The sequence below is a fragment of the Mesoplodon bidens genome (genome assembly GCF_964165515.1).
Source record: "Mesoplodon bidens genome assembly, chromosome: 11".
Classification (NCBI taxonomy): Eukaryota; Metazoa; Chordata; class Mammalia; order Artiodactyla; family Ziphiidae; genus Mesoplodon; species Mesoplodon bidens.
In genome coordinates, this window is record NC_138167.1 from 7,458,500 (window position 1) to 7,482,873 (window position 24,374).

A 24,374-nucleotide genomic window follows, 5' to 3' on the forward strand; every position below is an offset into this window, starting at 1 on the left:
ATCTCAATAGATGCAGAGAAAGCTTTCGACAAAATTCAACACCCATTTATGATAAAAACCCTGCAGAAAGTAGGCATAGAGGGAACTTTCCTCAACATAATAAAGGCCATATATGACAAACCCACAGCCAACATTGTCCTCAATGGTGAAAAACTGAAACCATTTCCTCTAAGATCAGGAACAAGACAAGGCTGCCCACTCTCACCACTCTTTTTTTTTGTTTGTTTGTTTTTTTGTTTTAGACAATAAACAATGGAACTAGAAAACCTTTTACTATCCAATTAACCATGTTTAGGGGTATACTGAGTGTAGCCACCCAACAGGGAAATTTTTCAAAAATTCTTAGTCTCTTCCAATAACAGCTGTCTATGGATGTTATCATGAATGGAAAATGTTTGTTCTTATGCTCATTTCCTCATCAAAGTAAACTCGACCACACCTGTGGGGTCAAAATACGGAAAGATCCAAGCACCAAGGCTAAAGACAAAAAAAGTCAAGTTGTGGCACCTACTATGTAAACAGACAAGAGCAACATACCATTGTATACAGCACTAGTTCCAATCCATCTGACCCCAGTCCTTGCTTTCCCCAAATTCAACATTCCAATTGGTATACCCAGGTCATTACTGGATTCAGCTTTCCGGGTCCTTTAATTTACTGCATATGCACTCTATGCTAAATGTGATTAATCACAAAAAATAATCTCTTCAAGAAACCTTCATACCAAAATAACCGATTCCCTATTAACAATAAGAGGATCAAGTTTAACAGGCCAATATAGAAGACAAGAAGTCTGTCAGAATGTATATCGATGGCACAGGACAGCTCTGACCTCAGGCCCCCTGTGCTGAGCAATAGAGTCACTGGCAAATCCCCAAGGTGTAAGAGCTGTAAATATCCAGAGTCATGCAAGAAAACGTGTTTCTTTCTCATTTAGTCATCCTCTGAACTCTCAGCAGGCCTTTCATCTGTAGCCACTTTCCAATTTGTGCGTTTGTTTGTCCTCTCCTGTATTTCACTGTTAACTACAGGGATGTGGGCTTTTTTATCTCTCTTTTTCCTTTTGGTTTTCTTACTGTCTCTTTCCTCACTTTCCTCAGAACTGCTGGATGCAGAATCATCTGACTGGGAAGTGTCACACTCCACCTCTAAGAATAAAGCAGATTTCTTGAGAGATTTTTTTCCTGGATTTTTTCTTGCGCTTATGTGATTGTTTCCTTTTCCTGGTACTAGAAGCCCCAGTTTCTTCTGAGAACTCACTTGAGGAATCTGCTGTTATATCTGTGGCTTCCTTTTTGCTTTTCTTCTGTTTTTTGTGTGACTTTTTTTTCTGCTTTTTTTTGTGGGATTTCTTTGACTTCTTGTGTTTGTGAGATTCATGGGTAGATGATTTTACCTGGGGAGATGTTTTCTTCCCATTGGTAATATCTTGCTGATCACTACTGTCTGTTTCAAATTCTTCAGGGTATAACTCTTTATAGCCACTGTGACCCCATCTGTCTGGCATGTTAGCTTCATAATCATGTAACTTCTTGTTCCAGGATTTAGCCTTAAGAAAATCATCATCCAGTGCCCCAGAAATTTCATTCTTTGGCCTCCAATAGTCTCTTTGACTTTCTTCATCAAAACCATCACTACGCATCCGGCTTGAACTGCTGGGTAACATTTTCCTTTTCGTCCCCCGGTACGCATCTTCCATCTGTTTCTCCAGCTCTCTTATTTTCCACATATCTGATTCCTCCTGAATCTTATTGTGAGCATCTGTGTGCTGGATGACGTTCCTCAGGAGGACTTTCCCCAAGGGAACTCGGGACATTCTTCAATCCCTCGATCCTGAGGAAATCAGGCATCTTGCTAGTGTGAGACGAAGAACCACTCCATTACAAGATCTCCTCCGACCCAGAAGCCAAGCAAAGGCAGCTCTGCAGCTTCACCCGAGTCCTTCGTGAAAACGCAGCCTTCCCACCGGTTATTCCGCCCTCACCCGTGGCCCAGGCCACGGCCGCCTTTCCCCCAGCCCAGGCCGACAGGCAAATATCTCTCCGGACTGAGGCCGGAGGCTGCTCCAGCGCGGAATCCGGACGGCCTGGTTGGCTGGGGCATTCCCCGCTCACGCTCCTCTGGGATGGACCCGGGGGTTGGGTTTCGCTCCCCAAAAAGGATGGGAACACTTTGGACGGGTACGACCTTCGACTGGGCCCCAAGATGTATCTAGAGTGGCTGAAGGGGGGGTTGAGGCTTCCAAGTGGAAGACAGAGAAAATACCCCCATCTTCGTCACCGGAACCCCTGCCCCCCATTGGCCACGGAGCTCCCGGTAACCTTCCCTCCAAACGCCCTCTGCACACAAACACACACAAACACACCCATACCGTGCGCCGCGGCCTCGCGTGGCGGGCATCACCACTCTTATTCAACATAGTTTTGGAAGTTCTAGCCACAGCAATCAGAGAAGAAAAGGAAATAAAAGGAATCCAAATTGGAAAAGAAGAAGTAAAGCTGTCACTGTTTGCAGATGACATGATACTATACATAGAGAATCCTAAAGATGCTACCAGAAAACTACTAGAGCTAATCAATGAACTTGGTAAAGTAGCAGGATACAAAATTAATGCACAGAAATCTCTGGCATTCCTGTACACTAATGATGAAAAATCTGAAAATGAAATCAAGAAAACACTCCCATTTGCCATTGCAGCAAAAAGAATAAAATATCTAGGAATAAACCTACCTAAGGAGACAAAAGACCTGTATGCAGAAAATTATAAGACACTGATGAAAGAAATTAAAGATGATACAAATAGATGGAGAGATATACCATGCTCCTGGATTGGAAGAATCAATATTGTGAAAATGACTCTACTACCCAAAGCAATCTACAGATTCAATGCAATCCCTATCAAACTACCACTGGCATTTTTCACAGAACTCGAACAAAAAAATTCACAATTTGTTTGGAAAAACAAAAGACCCCGAATAGCCAAAACAATCTTGAGAACGAAAAATGGAGCTGGAGGAATCAGGCTCCCTGACTTCAGACTATACTACAAAGCTACAGTAATCAAGACAGTATGGTACTGGCACAAAAACAGAAAGATAGATCAATGGAACAGGATAGAAAGCCCAGAGATAAACCCACGTGCATATGGTCACCTTATCTTTGATAAAGGAGGCAGGAATGTACAGTGGAGAAAGGACAACCTCTTCAATAAGTGGTGCTGGGAAAACTGGACAGGGACATGTAAAAGTATGAGATTAGCTCATTCCCTAACACCATACACAAAAATAAGCTCAAAATGGATTAAAGACCTAAATGTAAGGCCAGAAACTATCAAACTCTTAGAGGAAAACATAGGCAGAACACTCTATGATATAAATCACAGCAAGATCCTTTTGGACCCACCTCCTAGAGAAATGGAAATAAAAACAAAGATAAACAAGTGGGACCTAATGAAACTTCAAAGCTTTTGCACAGCAAAGGAAACCATAAACAAGACCAAAAGACAACCCTCAGAATGGGAGAAAATATTTGCAAATGAAGCAACTGACAAAGGATTAATCTCCAAAATTTATAAACAGCTCATGCAGCTCAATAGCAAAAAAACAAACAACCCAATCCAAAAATGGGCAGAAGACTTAAATAGGCATTTCTCCAAAGAAGATATACAGACTGCCAACAAACACATGAAAGAATGCTCAACATCATTAATCATTAGAGAAATGCAAATCAAAACTACAATGAGATATCCTCTCACACCAGTCAGAATGGCCATCATCAAGAAATCTAGAAACAATAAATGCTGGAGAGGGTGTGGAGAAAAGGGAACCCTCTTGCACTGCTGGTGGGAATGTGAATTGGTACAGCCACTATGGAGAACAGTATGGAGGTTCCTTAAAAAACTACAAATAGAACTACCATATGACCCAGCAATCCCACTACTGGGCATATACCCTGAGAAAACCATAATTCCAAAAGAGACATGTAGCAAAATGTTCATTGCAGCTCTATTCACAATAGCCCGGAGCTGGAAACAACCTAAATGTCTATCATCGGATGAATGGATAAAGAAGATGTGGCACATATATACAATGTAATATTACTCAGCCATAAAAAGAAACGAAACTGAGCTATTTGTAATGAGGTGGATAGACCTAGAGTCTGTCATACAGAGTGAAGTAAGTCAGAAAGAGAAAGACAAATACCGTATGCTAACACATATATATGGAATTAAAAAAAATGTCATGAAGAACCTAGGGGTAAAACGGGAATAAAGACACAGACCTACTTGAGAATGGACTTGAGGATATGGGGAGGGGGAAGTGTAAGCTGCGACAAAGCGAAAGAGAGGCATGGACATGTATACCCTACCAAACGTGAGGTAGATAGATAGTGGGAAGCAGCCGCAGAGCACGGGGAGATCAGCTCGGTGCTTTGTGACCACCTGGAGGGTGGGAGGGAGGGAGATGCATGAGGGAAGGGATGTGGGAACGGATGTATATGTATGACTGATTCACTTTGTTATAAAGCAGAAACTAATAAAAAAAATTTAAAAAAAACCCATATTCAAATATATTTTGTATTCATAAATACCAGCAAAAATAGACGATTTTTTGTCATTTACAATAGTAAGAAAACTATCAATATCCTAATAATAAATACAATAATAAATGTGATAAAAATGTGCAAGAGTGTTATATTAAAAGCTCCAAATTACTGTGCAGAGAATTTTTAATAATATATAAATAAATGGAAAGATATATCATTAAAAAAATAAAATAGGGCTTCCCTGGTGGCACAGTGGTTGAGAGTCTGCCTGCCGATGCAGGGGACACGGGTTCGTGCCCCGGTCCGGGAGGATCCCACATGCCATGGAGCGGCTGGGCCCATGAGCCATGGCCGCTGAGCCTGCGCGTCCGGAGCCTGTGCTCCGCAACGGGAGAGGCTACAACAGTGAGAGGCCCGCGTACCACAAAATAAATAAAATAAAATAAAATAAAATAAAATAAAATAAATGAAGGAAATAATGCCCAAGTTCACATGGGGCAGGAAACAGTGCCCTTTCCCAACAGCAAGACTGGACAAGATCATAGCCCATTGAGTACTGGGTGGGATACTCAGAAAATATTTCCTTCATAATGGAGAATCATTAACCCCAGACTGAGAACTTCTTTGGTACTGCCTGATAATCGTAAAAGCAATACTCAGGAGCATCACACTGTTTCTATGTAACTTAAATTGTTCTCACAATAAAACTCAGGAATATTTAGAGGAACAAAAAATATCTAGCACTGACCTAATATAATATGGTAAGTCAATTATACAGTAGATCATTGAACGAGATGGGTTTGAAATGCATGGATCCACAAATATGTGGATTTTTATCACTAAATCCATACTACAGTACTACACAATCCACATTTGGAAAGGAGGTACAGAGGGCTGACTACAAAGTTATACATAGATTTTCCGCCTCATGAAGGGGCTGGTGCCGCTAGCCCCCACATCGTTCAAGGGTTAACTGTACTCCAATTAAAAAATAAAATTAAAAAAAAAACTTAGAGGTAAGAATTAGAAGGCACAGCCATTAAAATAGTTAATATGTTCTTCATATGTTCATAGATTTAAAAAGCTACATAGAGACATGGAGGATTTGTTTTCAAAGCATACTTCTAGAGATGAGAACTACAAAGTGTGGGATGAAAAATACATTGTATGATATTAATGATAGACACTCAGTAGAAAAGATTCATGGACTTGATTATATAACAGTAGAAACTAACAAAAATGAAACACTGAGAGAGAATAATTTTAAAAGGCAAGGAAGGAACAAGGACAGGGAGGGAGGGAAGAGAGCAGGAAAGAAAGAAGCATTAGGGCACTGTGGCAGCCCAATATTCACATAACTGGAGTCCCTCAACAGTGTGTGTGTGCATAGGGTCGGGGGGGAGGGGAGAGAGGTGGAGTGAGGGGGCTACCGGGAGGCGGGGCAGAAAACTCATTTGAAGAGGTAATAGCCTAGCAGCTTAAATTTTTTCAAACTTGATGGAAAAGAAGAAAAATTTCCTCACAAGCAGACCTTCACTATAGGAAATGATAAAGAAAGTCCTTTAAGAAAAATTAAAATATCACATGATGTAATATGGATCTAAAAAAGAGATGAAGAGCACCCAAAATGGTCACTACATGGGCAAATATGTAAGATTTTTTTGTTTACTGTTTAAATGTCTTTAAAAGATGATTTACTATTTAAGCAAAAATGATAACTATGCATTGTGGTGTTTACAACAGATATAAAAATAAAATGTATGGCAACATTAGTGTGACGGCTGGGAGAAAAGAAATGGAAGTATGCTATTCTAAGGTTCTATTCGTAGACATGAAGTTGTATAATATCACTTCAAGGTAGACTGCAGTAAGTCATGATGTGTATATAAATCCTGAAACAACTACTAAGATAACAAAACAACGAGTAACAGCTAATAAGCCAACAGGAAGATAAAATGGGAGAGTAAGCAATATTTAATTACACAAAAGAAGACAAGAAAAGAGCAAAAGGCAACAAGGACAAGTTGAAAGAAAGTGAAAGGAAATATCAAGATGGTAGACTTAAATCTAATTACATCAATATCACATTAAATGTACTGGTTTAAACACACACAAAAAAAAGACAGAAATTGTCAAATTATATAAAATAGCAGCACTCAACTATTTGTCACCTAAAAGAAACACACTCTAACTAAAAAGACAAAAAATAGGTTAAAAGTAAAAGAATGGAAAAAGATATATCATATTTACATTAATCAGAGAAAAAAAGGAGTGCCTGTATTAATTTCATTCAAATAGAGTTCAGAGCAAACATTATAGAGCCAAACTGATTTTTTTTTTAAAGGGGAGGTATAAATTAACAATGCCAGGAATAAGAGAAGTAGCATCACTACAGACTCTAGAGATATTGAAGTAATAAGAAAATATAAAGAAAAATTTTAGGCCAAAAAAATTAAACAACTTAGATGAAATGGACAAATTCCTTGAAAGACACCAACCACCAAAGCTCATTCAAGAATAAATCATTTGAATAACACTGCATCTATTAAAGAAACTGAACCTTTAACAGTAAATAATTTAAAATCTTGTGAAACAAAGAAAACTCCATGCCCAGATGACTTCAATGGCAAATTGCTTCAAACACTGAATGAACAAATCATACCAATTCTACACAAAATCTTCCAGAAAATTGGCATAAAGGAGTACTTCTCTGACAGAGAAAGCAGACAAAGCTGTTACATGAAAAGAAAATTACGTATAAATATCATTCATAAACATAGTTGCAAAAATCCTAAGCCAAATTTTAGCAGATCTAATCCAGTGATATATTAAAATGATAATACATCTAGAGAATCGAAAGTTGGCTTAAACTTCTATAACTATTTAAGTTAATTCATCATGTTAAAGAACTAAAAAGAGAAAAGAAAAACTATATGATCATCTCAACAGATATAGGAAAAGTATTAGACAAATCAATACCCATTTCTGATAAAACCTCTCAGTATTCTAAGAACAAAAGGAAAATTTCTCAAACTGATAATATTCATCTATGAAAAATATACAGTTAAGGGTGCCTGGGTAGCTCAGCTGGGAGAGCATCAGACTTTTAATCTGAGGGCCCAGGGTTCAAGTCCCTGTCCAGGCGCCAAGAATAAATAAATAAACAGAAAAAATATACAGTTAACACCTTAGTTAATGGTATAACTTTGACTTATTCCCAAGATCAAGAACAAAATAAGAATTTGCACTCTCACCATTTTTATTCAGTATTGTACTGGAGGTTCTAGTCTATGAAATCAGGCAAGGAAAAGAAATAAAAATCATCCAGAAAGGAAAAAATAAAAAAATATTTTTATTTGCAGATGACATGATTATGTACGAGGAAAATCCAATGAAATACACACACACAAACACCCACACAAAAACACAAACACACACACACAAACACACACACAAACTTCCTAGAAGAAATAAGTGAGCTTATCAAGGTTTCAGGATATAAGGTTAATATAAAAAACTATTATAATTCTATACAAGAGCAAAGGACATTGGAAATAAAAACTACAATGATAACAATACCGTCTAGAGTAGCATAAAAAATGTGAAATACATGAGGATAATCTAATAAAATATGTGAAACATCTATACAGAGAAAATTACAAAACATTACGTAAAGAAAATCCATGAGTTGAACAAATCAGTATTTTAAAGAATTCAATTTCCCCCAATTTATCTATAGATTCAGTGAAATCACATTCAAAATTTCAAAAAGTTTTTTTTAGAAATTGACAAGCCAATTCAAAACTTAAGATGGAAATGCAAAGACATAGATTAACCAAAACAACATTGAAGAACTACCTCCATGTGATTTCAAGATATTTTATAAAACTACAGAATCCAAAATATCATAATGGTGTTATGCACAAAGAATACACAAATAGATCGATAGAACAGAATAGAGTCCAGAAATAGACCCAGACACGTATGGATAATTGTTGACAAAAGTGCAAAGGCAATGTAGTGAAGAAAGAAGAGTCTTTTCAGCAAATGTTGCAAAAACAATTGAATATCCACATGCAAAAAGGAAAAGAAAAAGAACTTCCATACATCCATAGGTGACTTACAAATTATCCCCCCAAAAGTTAAAGATTTCCACGTAAAATCTGAAACTATAAAATGTCTAGAAGAAAACATAGCAGAAAAATTTTTGTGACCTTGAGTTAGGCAACAAGTTCTTAGAAACAGGAAAATGGACTTCACTGAAGACTGGCAGGGGGGCTTGGAACAAGCTAGGTGAAAAAATATATACATAGAGAATTAAAACTTTTGCTATCAAGGTGTCAAGCAGCTGGGCCCCAGTCTCTGCTAAGGAGTTCTGCACTTTAGCTAGTAACAGGAAGTTCTCAGGGCTTTTATGGTTTGCACCTAAGTGACGAAGTATAGCTTAATTTTCAGAAGAAAATTCAAAGGTCTTCTCCTCCTTTTCTTCCAGAGCCTTCACATTCACTGTACTCTCAATACGTTCGCCTTCTTCTGACAGATACTGAATGCAGTTAAAATGCAGTTTTCAGCAAAAACAGCTCCCCTTTGTATATATGCACAGGTGCCTGAAGAATACATCTGGAAAAGGGCTCCCTGGAGTCTAAACCTGCAGGCAGGGAGAAAAACAAATTTAGATTTACTGCCACCTTGTGTCAGGCACTTAGCCTTGTCTTAAAGCTTCAGGTCAGCAATAAACGTGAGAAGGAAAATTTAAGAGAAGATCTGAATGGGTAAACGGGCAAGTCCCTGTGTGAGAGAGCTGGGGAGAGAGATTCAGAAATTCCCCAAGCTTCTTTGCAGCAAGAAGAGGACATTGTGTGGAATGTGGCAGTAACTTCACTAGTAGGTTCAGCAAAGAATAGGAAACTTACAAGTGGGGCATCAAAAAGAATAGGAGGCTTACAAGTGGGGCATCAAAGGAGAACCATCCTCCCAGAGCCATGAGTAGTTGGGTTTCTTCAGAGACAACCCCATCCAGAATGGGAAACCGGAATGGACAATTGCTTGCTGGATGAATTCCTGTGGGAAGTAACGTTTCTGAGTTGATGAAAGAGTCGATGTGGACTTTTTAGATTAGATTCACAAAACGAAAGAACCCAAAGAGCTCTTAGACATCCTCTTGATGGCTTTACAGAAATGTCTACTGGAGCCTAGAGATACTTCATAACCTGTCCATCCAAGGTCATGCATGTAACCAGTGGCCAGCCTAGGCTAGAAAACAGGTACATATTCTGATTCTCAAGGAGGGCCTTAACCTGATCTATTTCCCTGTAAACCAATATTCCAGCCCAACACACATCCATTAAAAACACACCAGATCAACTGAGCTATTAATCTTCAGCATGTGGGCATCCAAAGACAAGCAGTTCTCCCGGCTTTTTTCCCAATTAAATGGGCCAGAGGAAAATTGGTAACAGTTTTCTTCATGCCAGAGCCAGTCTTGGGGACAAGGACCTAGGAAATGTAATATACTTAATTAGTGAGTTATGCCTGAGTAAAAATATTTCTACAATTCTTAAATCAATTCACCTCTCAGGACTCTCACAGGCTACCGCCTCTTCTTAATTAGAATTATACACAGACTCTGCAAATACCTAAGTAGCCTAGAGTCTTTATTGCTCCATTTTTTTGAGAAAAAAGAAATGAAGCATTCTGATTTCAGAAAACTCAATTAAAAAGCAAGGCTGTTAAAAAGCAAGGCTTGAGCTGGGATGTAATTTTAGAATCTGATCTATTTTTTAAAAATTATGTTTGGAATCATGGAAGTGAGGGCTGTGGGGATGAATATGTAATAGCTATTTTGCTACTAAAAAAGATATGCTTATATATTTTAAAACTTCAGGTCTTTGAATGATCTATTTGAGCTTAGATACTATGCCTCCTGATTCTGGACATGTAGCCCTATGTGGCTCTTGAGTACTTGAATTACGGCTAGTCTGCATTGAGATGATGTTCTGTAAGTGTAAAATATACCCCTGATTTTGAAAACTTACCATGAAAAAAAGAATATAAAATACCCCATTAATAATATTTATACTGATCAGTGTCAAAATAATATTTTAAGTATATTGGGTTAAATAAAATATGTCACTAAAATTAATTTCATCTGTTTATTTTTCATGTTTACTGTGATTACTAGGAAATTTAATGTTGCATGTGTGGCACACACTGTATTTCTTTTGGACAGAGCTGTTCTAGGGAGAACAGTATATTGATGCAAACAGAGCATCTCAATTTAAATAAGATTTCAGAAAGTAGGGGAAAGTTTTCAGCAGAAAGTTCCCAGAGAGTCCAAAAAACTCAACTCAGGGCTTAGGCAATAGGCAAAATATGTGTTTTACAGATATTTTAAACGATCCCCAAATCCTCTTCCTCCTCCCCCTTCCCCTCCCCCTCATCATCATCATCCCTTCTGTGCGTTACTAACACTTGGAATCTCTTTACTGGGGAACAAAGCCCTTTGTTTTATGCTGTGACCAAAAAAAAAAAAAAAAAAACCTCAAATCCTTGAGCAAGGCAACATTTTAATTTCAATTTTCATTGTGGCATAAAACCATCAGATAATTTTGTAAGAATAGGCTTTATCAGAGAGGACAAAATAGAAGGGCACTGAACTACGAAAGAAGAAAGTGAATGAGGAAGGGCATACATAAGGCCGGATTAAAAGCAAAGGATGCAAGCTTCCTAACTTATTAATTTGCCTAGTCCTGTCTTACTATGTCAAAGGAAAGAGTATATTGGTTTTCCTGAACTAAAAGAAAGGTCTAGGTAGGTTTTCCAAGCCATGAAAAAGTGAAAAAGATGAATGTTAAAATGTGGCATTCAAACCACCTGTATGTCCTTTAATTATTATTATTTTTTATTTAAGAAACACAATAACAACTGTGTTAACCAACGTGCCAAAAATGGTTGGCAGTAATTTTTATGTATTGGCTCATTTAATCCTCATAACCACAGTATGTAAGAGTTAGGTTAATTTTCTTCATTTGAAAGAGAAAATGGGAATTTGAACATGAGCAGTCTAACGCTAGCATCTGTGTGTTTAATCACTATATCACACTACCTCTCAGACTCCTGAGTTTGAATTAACTGAGGAAATATTTCTTGATGCCCCTCAAGATATTTTGATACAGGGTTTTGGGGTAAATCTGGAACTTGCCACTTTTAACAAGCTACTTAGGTGATAATTTTGTACACTAAGGGTTGAGAACCACCACTAATTCAGGTGCTAAAATGTAGTCTATTACTTTGAAGATTCTGTATCTTTCTAGCTGGCTGACCTCAAGCAAATCACATATGCTAATTTCTCAGCATCTTGCCCTCTTCATACATTACCGAGGACCACAGACTGGTTAGTAAGAAAGATAAAACTTGTCTCAAACTTGAGAAAACTGGCATACGTTTTTTGCATAGTATTTTATTATTAATGTTTTTGAGAATCTTCTCAAAGCTGCTTGATGAACAGCAGTGCTTTATTTGGCATCTCTACTAATTGGCCTTTATCTGACACTGCCAAGGAATGAAAACACATTACTTGGTGTATCTGCTACAAAAGACATATCACCTTTTAGTTGTCCACACTTGGCATCTCTGGGATACGAGTCTGAACAATCCTGAAATAATTTTACTCCCATACAACGGATAAAAACAAGACTATTTTACAGCCCCACCCGTGAAATAAACCATTTTTGGTATGTAGCTATGTCTGCTTATATAAACATTCCTGTCCTTGATATATTAGCCTCCTTCCTTTAAGCCTTCTTTGAGATGGTTTTATTTCCTAAACAGCTCTTTCCTTAAAGAGATTCAATATATGTTTGACACTTGCTAAAAAATCAGCTTGTCTATAAACGTCTGCTAATTTTGGAAATTTAAATAACCCTGTACATACTGAAAGGATTTATAAACTGCAAAACTTTATACAAAACTACTTATCGCTATTATCATTTAACTTACCTGGGTTTCATCTATAAAATAAATGGATGGGTACCTATAAACTGTTACTTTATAATCTTTATTCAACAAAACTACGTGGTTGAGATTAAGGTGAGCTGTACAAGCAAGAAGCTGCAGAAATCTCTGTTTATTAGTGACAGCTAGTTACTAATGCCAAGAAAGCAATGTACCACTGAAAGTGACTCTATTTCACACTTTCAAATTCTCCCCATGACTAAAAGCACATACCTGATTTAATTATACATTGTAGAAAAACTATATTAACTGTACAGATCACTTCTGTAATATTGAGCTCACATTATCATCTCCATGTTATAAATGTTTCTATCTGCCTCCTAGATTCTGAGTTCACCTAGTCAGCTGAGATCAACTCAGTTCTTCTCATATACATTGACTTCCTGGGTCTCTTATAACTTTGTCTAATTTGAAGTATCTACTTAACACTTACAAGCCAGCTCACCTCTATTGATTCAATTTACATTGATGTAGTACCCTTTATGAGAAACAGTCCCATAGAATAATGCTAATGAAGAGGAAGGGGTCCCCAGGACAAAGGAGACCCCTTAGGAAAAGAAATCAATGATTAAGATACATTGGAATGGAAAGAGAGAAGAATCTGTGCAAAGGGTAAAGGTGAGGGATTTCTTCCAGAAAAATCTCAAAACCAGAAAGTTATAAAGAAAGAGAAGGCTCTTGTGAGGCAGGAAAACTTAAATCAACCAAAAAGTATGGTTAATTGAATCAGATTAACTCAAGAATTTGGCATGGGATAGGGTGAGGATGACAAAAAGAGAGTACTTCTGGTATAGAACATGATGAACAAAAAAGGATACATATATCAATATGCTAATTTTGTGCCTAGAGATATTTCCAAAAAATGTTAAGATTTACAGAGAAGCTTCCACTGTCTCTCTTCACCCCTCCCTCCCTCATACCTGAATAGTTTGCTGCTTTTTTCAGAGCTTCTTGGAGATTCAGGTTCTGGTGATGAAGTTCCATTAGTTTCTTGGATTTTTCATCCAGCTTGTGAGCAAGGGTTTCTATCATTTCTTTGAGTTCCCTTTCTGACTCCTGGGAAGATTTTTCTGTCTGGTGCTGGGCTGTAATCTTTCCCTCCAGGATAACTTCATGGTGAGTAAGATTTGCTTGCTGTTCCTTTAGGAGATCAGACACCTGGGATACTAAATCAGAACTGAATTAAGACTCCATTTCCAACCCCAGTAAAAATTCCTCCACAGGATTTTGAGGAAATCAAAGAACTGAATCAAATCATTTGTTTTCACAACAAACTGCTGCAAAATGACCCAAATTTATTCAGGAATTACATATTTGGAAATTATTTGATATTCTTGCGATATTTTTTTAATGTGAGGAACTGTCACAGATACTTGTGATTAAAAAAAAAGATAGGATTTTACTCGTTGTTGAGAGTTACAGACGAGTTAACAGGAATCACAAGATAAGTCTTATATGAGTGGCATAAATAAAATGTAGACAATCTAAGGTAGTCAGACACAAACCAGACTCAGTGACTGTTAGTAGCACTTGTCATTAATGACTTACTCTAGTTGTGTCTTAATTCCTCTGCCCTTTCTCTACCCTTCCACATTTCCTGATTTTAGTTAAAAACTGTGACACTCACCCTGTTTTTGAGAAACCCTCCCACGGAATTTTTTTAAGCTGCTAACACAAGAGTCTGGAAACATATTTTTCAGTTTTAGTTTGTTATTTTTTTTTTTGTTTGGTTTTGGTTTTTTTTTTTAGGAAGGGTGGAGATGAAAGGGAAGTTGTGAAATCAAGCAGGCAACAAATGTTAAGGGTCCAATGTCTCAGTTCTAGAAGCTTGACGGTTCAGTACAAAGTAGACCTCTTGGGTTGAAAGCCAGATTTGACCCTGTTGCAAAGTGGTCCAAGCCTCAGAGGAAGACTCTTCCAATGACCATCTCTGAGTCAAGGGCTCTTCTCCCAGGTCAGTAGGAAAAGTTTTATAGATTGAAAGTGTTCATAGATTGAAAACATAAGTTGTTTGAGACCTTAAACAACCGAGAAACAAATTAGCACTTCAAAGGCCTTAGTAACCTGGATTCTAGGATTCTAGAGATAAATAACTCAGATCTATGACCTAAATACACAGGTGTATTAGATGGATGATCAGCACCATTTTCTTTCTTTCTTAGCCATTTTCATCTTTCCTTTCCTTTCTTTTCCTCTCAACATCCCCTCTTTCCTAAATGGCCATATTGTAAATTTGAAAACTGTTTTGTTTTAAATGTTTTATTTATGAAGACTGTATTTCTGGGTTCTTAACTTTAAATTGGTATTTAATCATCTCTATTAAAACTCAGCATGAACTAAATGAAGTTTCTTTTACTTGTGGGTCCCTCGGGTGACCTTGTGGATTAGTAACTTCAAATTATTTTCTTCCTCATTATTCTGGGATTTAATTAGGCTGTATCCATGAAGTTATGAAAACAAAACCAAACAAAAACCTACCATTCATAATCTTCATCCCATGCCTCAAAATCTATTTGAGGCAAGAGCACAGTATACCCATTCATCTTCCCACTCACTCTTAAAACAATTTGCCTAAAATGTATCTAAATCAAGGTTGTTTATAGTTGTTATGAAATCAACAAATAAACCATGTTTATAAGTTCTCATTTTTTGTTCTCCATCTTTTCCTGGCTTCAGCACTTACACTGGATTATCAGCAATATAACGGTCACCAGTAATCCCAGACAAAGGATCCCTAGAGCCATAGCAGCAGGGTACCACCTCCGACAGGAAAGAAAACGAAGACCTAAAGTGACAGAGGATAGATTCAGAAAGACAAAAATGATGGAGGCAAGGGATCAAACAATTCTTTGGATACTGTCTGTACCTGGTGCTTTGCATTACTTACCTCTAGTATTCCCAATGGCTTTGCAAATAATTCATTATTCACATTTACAGATGCAAACTATATACAGTTAAAGAATTTAAGGAATTTACCTATGGTCACGCAGTTAACAACATTAGGAGCCAGGATTCGATACCAGATATTTGACTCCAAATCTAGAATCTAAAGCTTATGCTTTGTCTTCCGTCCCCACAGTGAGTCTTCAAGAAACTCTCAGCCCAGCTTGGTTAGATTAACTTCCTCCACAGGGTAGAGAGCCTGATGTTTTTAATATGGACCATGTGTATGTACGTGCACATGTGCACAAACACACGCATGCTCGCATGCACACACACATGTGCAAACACATGCACACACGCATGTGCACACTCACACACAGTTATAAGTAACATACCATAAATGAATGTCAGATATCAAGCAAATAAGCCTTTGGTCAGTTAACCAACTGAGAAAACCTCAAAGAACTAATACATAATTTTGTGCTATTCAATTTTTATTTGGAACTGGGGTTATTGACCAAAGAAAAATAGGAATGAAACCTCAATATTCACTTGATTCATATTAACATCATGTCCTATACTCACACCAGCTGTGGCCTTCTTGTTACAAGAGAAAAATTCACCATTATTATAACAAATAAATAAATCATGTAGCTCACAGGTGTACAAATATCTTATTATGAGGTCCACCACTTAAAAAGCACAGATATTACTGGTTCAGCGGGAAAACATTTCATGTAATGGATTTGGACTCCTCACCTTGTAAGATAAACAAATAAGGCACTGATAATGTTATCCTCTATATGCAAACAAGGAAACTGACAATTCAGTGACTTGCCTAAGATCACACAAATGTTAAGATCCAAACATAGGTCTTTAATCCAATCGTCAGTAGCTATGTGACTTAGAACGTCACATCACAAAACTTCCAGCATGAATGTATAATGATCCAAATCAATCAGTGGTCAAACATATTCACAGAGTTCTCATGCGTCAGAAGCACTCCTAATAGATTCTACAGATGATCCAAGCAAAATAGAAATTTTGACAGGAAGCAATATGGTTTATTCTCTGTTTCAAAAGTTATTAAGCTCCTAGAAATGTGTATGGCAAGTTGGCAGAAAGGAAGTTGAAGACAGTTATGTGTCTTGCAAAAAATTGCCCAATCTTAGCCTTGGAGGCAAATATCTGAGTAAATCTTTCAATCAACATTTCTCTCTGGTCAATATTCATTCCATCTTATAGATCAATCCTAGCTCTACCACTTACTAGCCACATAAAACTGGGTAATTTAGTTAATCCTCCCGATCCCCAGTTAGTCCTCTGTAAAAGGGAGATAAGATTAGTCCTAATCTCAAGGTGTGAAGATTTAGAGAAATAATTCATGTGTAGTGAATATCATAGAAAATAGCCTATAGCAAATGTTTAATAAAAGTTAGTTATCACCCTCTACTACAGCATCATTCATACCAAGTTAGTTGATTCGTCAACATCATCTTCGTTATCACCATTATATCTGACTTGTTTTTCCTTTAATTAAGTGCTATTAATGCTTTAATATTTTCCCATATTCAGGTGTTGTAGTCTTCCAATCCTATATTCAGTTAGTTTACATTTCTAACCTAATTCTGTCCCTGTACATATTTATCCACCCCTAGTACCTTTGTCTCTCTCTCCATTTGGCTTCTGATCCAGTTGAGCCTTCATACTCTTGCTCTTGAGGTCATCAAAAGTCATTTCCAAATTTATTCCAAGAATGAAAGAGTGAAGCAGTCAAGGACTTCTACAAAGTAAAAATCTGTGAGCTCCTGCTGGAGTGTTTAAATAGCTGATATCTAGTAGAATGACTCAATCATTGGTAGGAGGAAGCAGAGGCTTTGCTTCACACTGGGAAGTTGGCTGACGCAAATTCTTGGGTTATGCAGGAGGGGAAAGTGGTGATTCTGATAGTGTTTCAGGATATTTTCACTAAGTAATTTATGAAAGGGAAAACTGTATTTTCCATGAGCATTAGAGGAGAGGAATTTGTACCCACGCTTCAGATATGGAAGCTGAAGTTTAAAAGGGTAATTCACAGTAAATTTGTGGAAGAGCGTGCATTAGACCAGATTACTTGATGCCAGTATCCATATTTGTTTATTGCACTGTAGCAGACTATCTCTGTACTGAGTCTTTCATAAGTCTCATGTTTTCCTTTTTAATTTTGACTTTTTTTCATCAGTTATAGACTTAGGAATTTGGGGATTAATCACTTATGACTCTTATCTCTCTAGCCATGATAACCTAGGTAATTTTAGGACTTAGTTAGGAGTGCTATTTCATACAGTGGCAGTATAACATAGCAGCAGAAAGAGCTTCGGAGCCAGATGGAGCTTGTTTCATATCCTTCCTTTGCTGTTCCCTTGGTCTCTAATCTTGGGGAATGTCTTTGGCTATACATTAAGACATTATAATATCCACTTGATAATGTTGATAATGCTGCTATAGGTGTTCAAATGAGATATTGGGTGAAAATGCTAAGCTTTGTACTTCAAACATAATAAGAAATCAATAAATGGTAGTTATTAATATTAGCAGTAGTAATACTCAACACGGTGGAATTGCTCATCAAAGAATACATTTTGGGCTTCCCTGGTGGCGCAGTGGTTGGGAGTCCGCCTGCCAATGCAGGGGACACGGATTCGTGCCCCGGTCCGTGAAGATCCCACATGCTGCAGAGCAGCTGGGCCCGTGAGCCATGGCCTCTGAGCCTGCACGTCCGGAGCCTGTGCTCCGCAACGGGAGAGGCCCCAAGGGTGAGAGGTCCGCGTACAGAAAAAAAAAAAAAAAAAAAAAAAAAAATATATATATATATATATATATATATATATATTTTATATGTTTGCCTTGAGTCACAAAGACTTCTATGGGATCCTAATAAAGATACTATATGTATTCACTGATAGAATTCTCACCTATTTTTCCCTCACAACCTCATAACCAGAAAAAAATATCTTGTTGCAGTTATACATGATTTTTAAAAAATCCTTATCTATTAGAGATATCTTCTGAAGTATTTATGGGCAAAAATGATATGATAGCTAGTATTTGCTTTAAACTATACCAGGAGAAAAATTAAAAGAAGAGAATACATAAAAGATTGGAGAAAAATGTAAATAAACAAAATCTAGGAAATATTAGGAAAATGAATAGTTTTCACCAGTAATAATTTTTCACCAAAATGAAAGCCTAATTAGGATTCCATTTCTCTCCTCCTCCCTAAATTTTTTTTACTCCCCTTTTCTGTGCAGGGTGTCTGAGGCCAAACTGAAAATAGTTGATCATTTAAAGTGCTACTCTATGAGACAGATCACAAAGGAAGCTCAGCACTGGCAAATATATCCTAGTCCAATCAGCTTGTAACAAATCAATGTTACTTACCTTTATCCCTCAAGCCCCACACCTCCTCCCTTGATTGTGAGTGCCAGGAAGCAAGATTAGATACATTACTGCATTTGCCATGTGGGCTTTCACATAAATAGGATCTCAGGAAATTATTTTAATGATGATTAATAAATACTGAAATGATACCACAATGAAGTGGACACTTTATCATTTCCCACAGCGACACTATTTCAGATGCCATCAATAGTCTAGTGGATTAAGATGAGACATATAGGTATCCTTGTTGAGGAAATGGACATGACACATATTTCTTGTGAGCCCATCACATCCTCATAGGTTTTTATGGGAAGAAGTATCTCAGAAGGATGCATGTGAGTATATAGTTAAAATACCCAAAGAAAGACACAAGACTAGAAAGAAATACATTCCTTACAGAAGGCCTAAGATTGAACTAGATCACCCAGATTTCTGTTATTCACCTCCACACTTCACCCATGAGACCCAGGAGAGAACAATCATCCATTGTCCTTTGGGTCAACACTCCCAGGAATCTCCCTAAGCAGTCCAGGACTTGGTGGTGAGCTCTACAAGTCCTATACTTCCTTCAAAAACAAATTTTTTTCTTTAAAAATCCTCTCACCTTAACACCTACAGGTCAGATTGTCATCATCAGTTTCTTTTTCTCCCCTCATTTTATATACCCTAACATGCACTGTATTGATTTTCAACTTCATTAATGTTATTCCATTTCTCCAACTAAGTTATAAGCCCTTTAAAAGTAAGAGTAGATCCCCTTCTATTAAGGAAATCTCATTCTTTTCTACCACCCTAGCATACCATACTAATTGTGCTAATATTCTACAGACAGTTGACAGTTAACACGAGATTCTTAATTGTGAAGACATCACCAGAATAAACTGGATTTTTAAACTACAAAGAAATCTAAGAAAAATCTATCTCAATTCTTTTATTTTGAGAAAGTGGAACTAAAGTCCCCCAAATTTAAGTGGTTTACTGAATATCTCTTTTCTACCTGATGCTAGAAAAGAACTCAGTTCACTGTTCTTTCAATTATACCAGCTCATAAAAGACATGGGTGACTTCTTCTAAGTGATATTATAAACGCAGTATGAATCTCTCTCGAAGGATTCAGTGAGAGACTTTTCAGATCACCAAGGCAGAGCATATCCACTTCATAGTAGACTTTAAATGTGGTATACAGTAGAGGATACCCACATCAGGGGCACCCTCAAATCTTTTCTTGATGTCCCTCCAGCCAGAAGCTCACGCAGATGTGCCACAACACGGACAGTGTGAAAACTAGACCAGTCACCATCTTCTGGGTGATCTAGCCTCTCAACATGGCCATATTTTGCCTTTTGCTATTCAAGCCTGTAGGTGTTAAGCTATTCCTCTCTTTTTTTATTGTGGTAAAACTTACATAACATAAAATTTTTACCATTTTAGCCATTTTTAGGTGTACAGTTTCATGGCATTAAACCTATTCACATTGTTGTGCAACCATCACCACTATCCATCTCCAGAACGTTTTTCATCTTCTCCAACTGAAACTCTGTATCCATTAAACAATAACTCCTGTGATGGTTGATTTTATGTGTCAACTTGACTGGGTCACAGTGTGCCCAGATATTTGGTCAAACATTCTTCTGAGTGTTTTTGGATGAGATTACCATTTTAATCAGTAGAGTAAAGCAGATTTCTCCCCATGTGAGTGGGTTTCATCCAATCAGTTGAAAGCCTGAACAGAACAAAAAACTACCCTTTCTCCAAAAAAAAAAAACTTCTCCAGGAGACAGCCTTTGGACTGGAACTGCACCATTGTCTCTCCTAGGTCTCGAGTCTGCCAGCCCACACTACAGATTTGGACTTGCCGGCCTCCATAATTAAATGAGTCAATTCCTTATAATAAATCCCTTTCTCTATATATATACAAATTCTATTGTTTTCATTTCCCTGGAAAACCCTGACTAATACAACTCCCCCTTCCTTTGTCCTCCCAGATCCTGGAAACCACCATCCTACTTTCTGCCTCTGTGAATTTGACTACGGCAGGGACCTCATACCAGTGAAAGCATATGAAATTTGTCCTTTTGTGTCTGACCTATTTCACTTAGCATAATATCTTTAAGGTTCATCCATGTTGTGGTATGTGTCAGAATTTCCTTCCTTTTTAAGGCTGAATAATATACCGCTGCATAAGTATACCACATTTTCTTTATCCATTCATTCACTGAGGGACATTTGGGTTTCTCCTGTTTTTGAAACATCCATGGGAATAATTTCTACAACTTTTTTTTTTTTTTTTTTTTTGCAGTACGTGGGTCTCTCACTGTTGTAGCCTCTCCTGTTGTGGAGCACAGGCTCCGGGCGCGCAGGCTCAGTGGCCATGGCTCACAGGCCCAGCCGCTCTGCGGCATGTGGGATCCTCCCGGACTGGGGCACAAACCCGTGTCCCCTGCATTGGCAGGCGGACTCTCAACCACTGCGCCACCACGGAAGCCCCATATTATCTATTTTTGAAGCCATGGCTGTGGTCCAACCCACTGTCAGCTCTTCACAGCTCACTCTTGGTGCCTCAGAGTAATAACAGTCCTAGCCTCTATTTCACTGAAGCACAGAGAGGAAGGGAACCTGCAGTGAGTCACCTAACCTAGGCAAGGTCAAAAGGAGAATAATCAAAGGAACCAGAAGTAAGAAATTCTTTAGCCTCACTTGTTATAGCTGTTGTAGAACAATTCCCTGAAGCATAGGTGAAAAGGCTTTGGTACAGTTCTCTCCATTGGCTCCACTCCATGTTCTTAACGACCTGGGTACAAGCTAATGATTCACAAGTGTAATGGAACCACGAGATTGTGTAGGGTTGTAATGAGTTCATTCCCCTCTACCTCAGGCACCTGCCCTTCCAATGGGGACCTCTTCAGTCTTCCCACCCTAATGCTCTTTCCTGTCTCATCGTTCCCTACATGGATGCTTTGATAGGGACTGAGCTCAGAGTTAAAACTGCCACAAGGCATAATCACTTCCATTAGGATAAACAAGAAGTTCCCTTTCTCCAGGGAATAATCCAGTGGAGGGAGGGGTGGGGGGAAGGGCAAGGGGCAGTAGTAATTCTAGGAAAGAAAAGTAACAGGAAGGTCATTAACAGAATTCCATTTTGTTGTAACCTGTTAGGAAGCTGGAGGGCAAAGAGATGATGGCAATCACATGGCAGGGAAGTGCAATTGGGGGGAAAAAGTCATGTTAATGGGCAAACCTGTTCATGCAGGTGAAGCCTGGCATGACTGGGAGAAGAGAGGGCCAGGATAGCAAGGGGAAATACTCAAGAACGGGAATGCTAGGAAAGCTAAAACAAGGTCATGGTAACAATACACATGAGAGGCAGGAGGACATCAGTTATCCAGCATATTGAAGGGAAAAGTTACTGCTAAAATTGAGTGGAAATCAAGGCAATCTTAGTTAACACTTACAAAATACTTGTTATATCAGGACTAGGATATGTATTTCATACACATTAACATAGTTAATCTCTATAACTGTATGAAGTGACATTATTTTATCCATTTTATATAGGATGAAACTGAGCCAACAGAGAGATGTAATAACTTGCCTGAGATCTCACACCTAATAAGTGACCAAGTAAGTATTGTATTTAATCCCAGACAACCAAGCTGGATTCTTAGCCATGATGCCCTACTGCCCATCTGACAAGAGAAAGAGAAGGGCAAGGTTAATGATGCTATATGAACATGTACATGACACTCTGACTAGAAATATTCTAATCAAAATGCCTTCATGATGCAACATAAAGCAACATCTAGGGCAGGTCCAGTGGGCATTCCACTCCTATTGAATGAATGGAAACACTGAGAACTGAAGAAATTATATAATAATTTAGTGGAGGGTCTAGATTAGAATTCTGCTCTCTTACCCTATAAAATACCTCTTACCTGGCCAAGTTTTCTGCTAAAATTTGGAAAGTACTCTTACATTTAAAAATATAATGCAGTGTTCATTTATTTTTGGAAATGAATGATTTTGAATCACCAGTATCATACCAGATTTTCCTCTCACTATTTGATTTCCTTAGCTAAGAAATCAAATTAAGTTTATATTCTCCATTCTCATATCACATTGTTACATGGTGGGAGGGCTTTTAGAATCAACCCCACCCAACGGTCTCCCCTCAACAACTCAGTAACATCAGATTTTCAGAGTTAGTATCTGAAAGTTGTTTTTTTCCCCAATATTTATAAGATAGATCCCTGTAAACAAATGTCCAATTTTCGTATGAAAGACTTTGTATTTTAAAAAATTTTAATACTTTGTATTAATTAAAAGATTACTGGGGGCTTCCCTGGTGGCGCAGTGGTTGAGAGTCCGCCTGCCGATGCAGGGGACACGGGTTTTTGCCCCGGTCCAGGAAGATCCCATGTGCCATGGAGCAGCTGGGCCCATGAGCCGTGGCCACTGAGCCTGCACGTCCGGAGCCTGTGCTCCACAACGGGAGAGGCCACAACAGTGAGAGGTCCGCGTACCGCAAAAAAAAAAAAAAAAAAAGATTACTGGCTTAAGCATACATCATCTATACAGCATTCATTTGTTCCTATAGAGGTGCGTCTTTACAAATTTTCTATGTCCTTTCCATGTGTGCTTATTTCTGCTCTGACTTTACATTATATGAGAGAGACAGAGAGAGAGTGAGAGAGATATATAGATCTTGAATCTTGTTTTAAAAATGTCTCTTTGGGGCTTCCCTGGTGGCGCAGTGGTTGAGAATCTGCCTGCTAATGCAGGGGACAAGGGTTTGAGCCCTGGGGGGAAGATCCCACATGCCGCGGAGCAACTGGGCCCGTGAGCCACAACTACTGAGCCTGCGCGTCTGGAGCCTGTGCTCCGCAACAAGAGAGGCCGCGATAGTGAGAGGCCCGCACACCGCGATGAAGAGTGGCCCCCGCTTGCCACAACTAGAGAAAGCCCTTGCACAGAAACGAAGACCCAACACAGCAAAAGTAAATAAATAAATAAATAAACTCCTACCTCCAACATCTTCTTAAAAAAAAAAAAGTCTCTTTAACTATTTCAATGGGAATTGAAGTCAGGGTGGAGGGTTATTTCATGGACAGCACCCAGAAATTCTAATCTCCCCACCTGCTTTCTCCAAAGATGCTATAGCTTTCCAGTTCACTTGGCAACCTCTCAGCCCTACTCCAATGTCTAGGAATAAATGATCCAGAACCAGGAAAGTTGATTATCAACATAGTGAAGGGGAGGCCTGCATACCGAGGGGGAGAGCAAGAGAGGCGGGCTAATCGCACAGAGAGGGGAGTGAATGGAGATTGGCAGGGTGACTTTCAACTGGCAACAGTCACCCTGGCGTGCTTGGGTGAAGGACCAGGAATATTACTCCGTTTTTGATAGAGAAGAGAACTTATGTGGCCGCCCTGAACGTGCCTTTGATCGTCCTTCAAGTCCAGTTTCTCAGCACTGCCTAGAAAAATATCTAATTCACAGGACTGATGCGTGCTTCC

General features: G+C 38.3%; 2 protein-coding genes across 4 annotated transcripts; both read right to left on the reverse strand.

The window, feature by feature from the left end:
* Positions 1 to 202: 202 nt before the first annotated feature.
* Positions 203 to 2,270, reverse strand: LOC308625059 (uncharacterized protein NKAPD1-like). Its single transcript, XM_081248945.1, is given in 2 exon segments — positions 203 to 1,182; positions 1,184 to 2,270. Coding segments are annotated over 2 exon segments (882 nt in total). The 5' UTR covers positions 1,817 to 2,270; the 3' UTR covers positions 203 to 933.
* Positions 2,271 to 7,797: 5,527 nt separating this feature from the next.
* OLR1 (oxidized low density lipoprotein receptor 1) lies at positions 7,798 to 17,218 on the reverse strand. 3 transcript variants are annotated; one of them, XM_081249546.1, is made up of 6 exons: positions 17,103 to 17,218; positions 15,242 to 15,343; positions 13,479 to 13,724; positions 9,902 to 10,041; positions 9,491 to 9,606; positions 7,798 to 9,193 (listed from the first exon to the last, which is right to left on the reverse strand). In XM_081249546.1, the coding sequence occupies exons 1-6, from the start codon at positions 17,176 to 17,178 to the stop codon at positions 9,049 to 9,051; spliced, it is 825 nt and encodes a 274-aa protein (XP_081105672.1). In that variant the 5' UTR covers positions 17,179 to 17,218; the 3' UTR covers positions 7,798 to 9,048. The 3 variants fall into 3 exon arrangements, with proteins under 3 accessions (XP_081105672.1, XP_081105674.1, XP_081105673.1); XM_081249548.1 differs by lacking the exon at positions 17,103 to 17,218 and adding an exon at positions 16,912 to 17,088; XM_081249547.1 differs by lacking the exon at positions 15,242 to 15,343.
* Between the last annotated feature and the right edge of the window lie 7,156 nt (positions 17,219 to 24,374).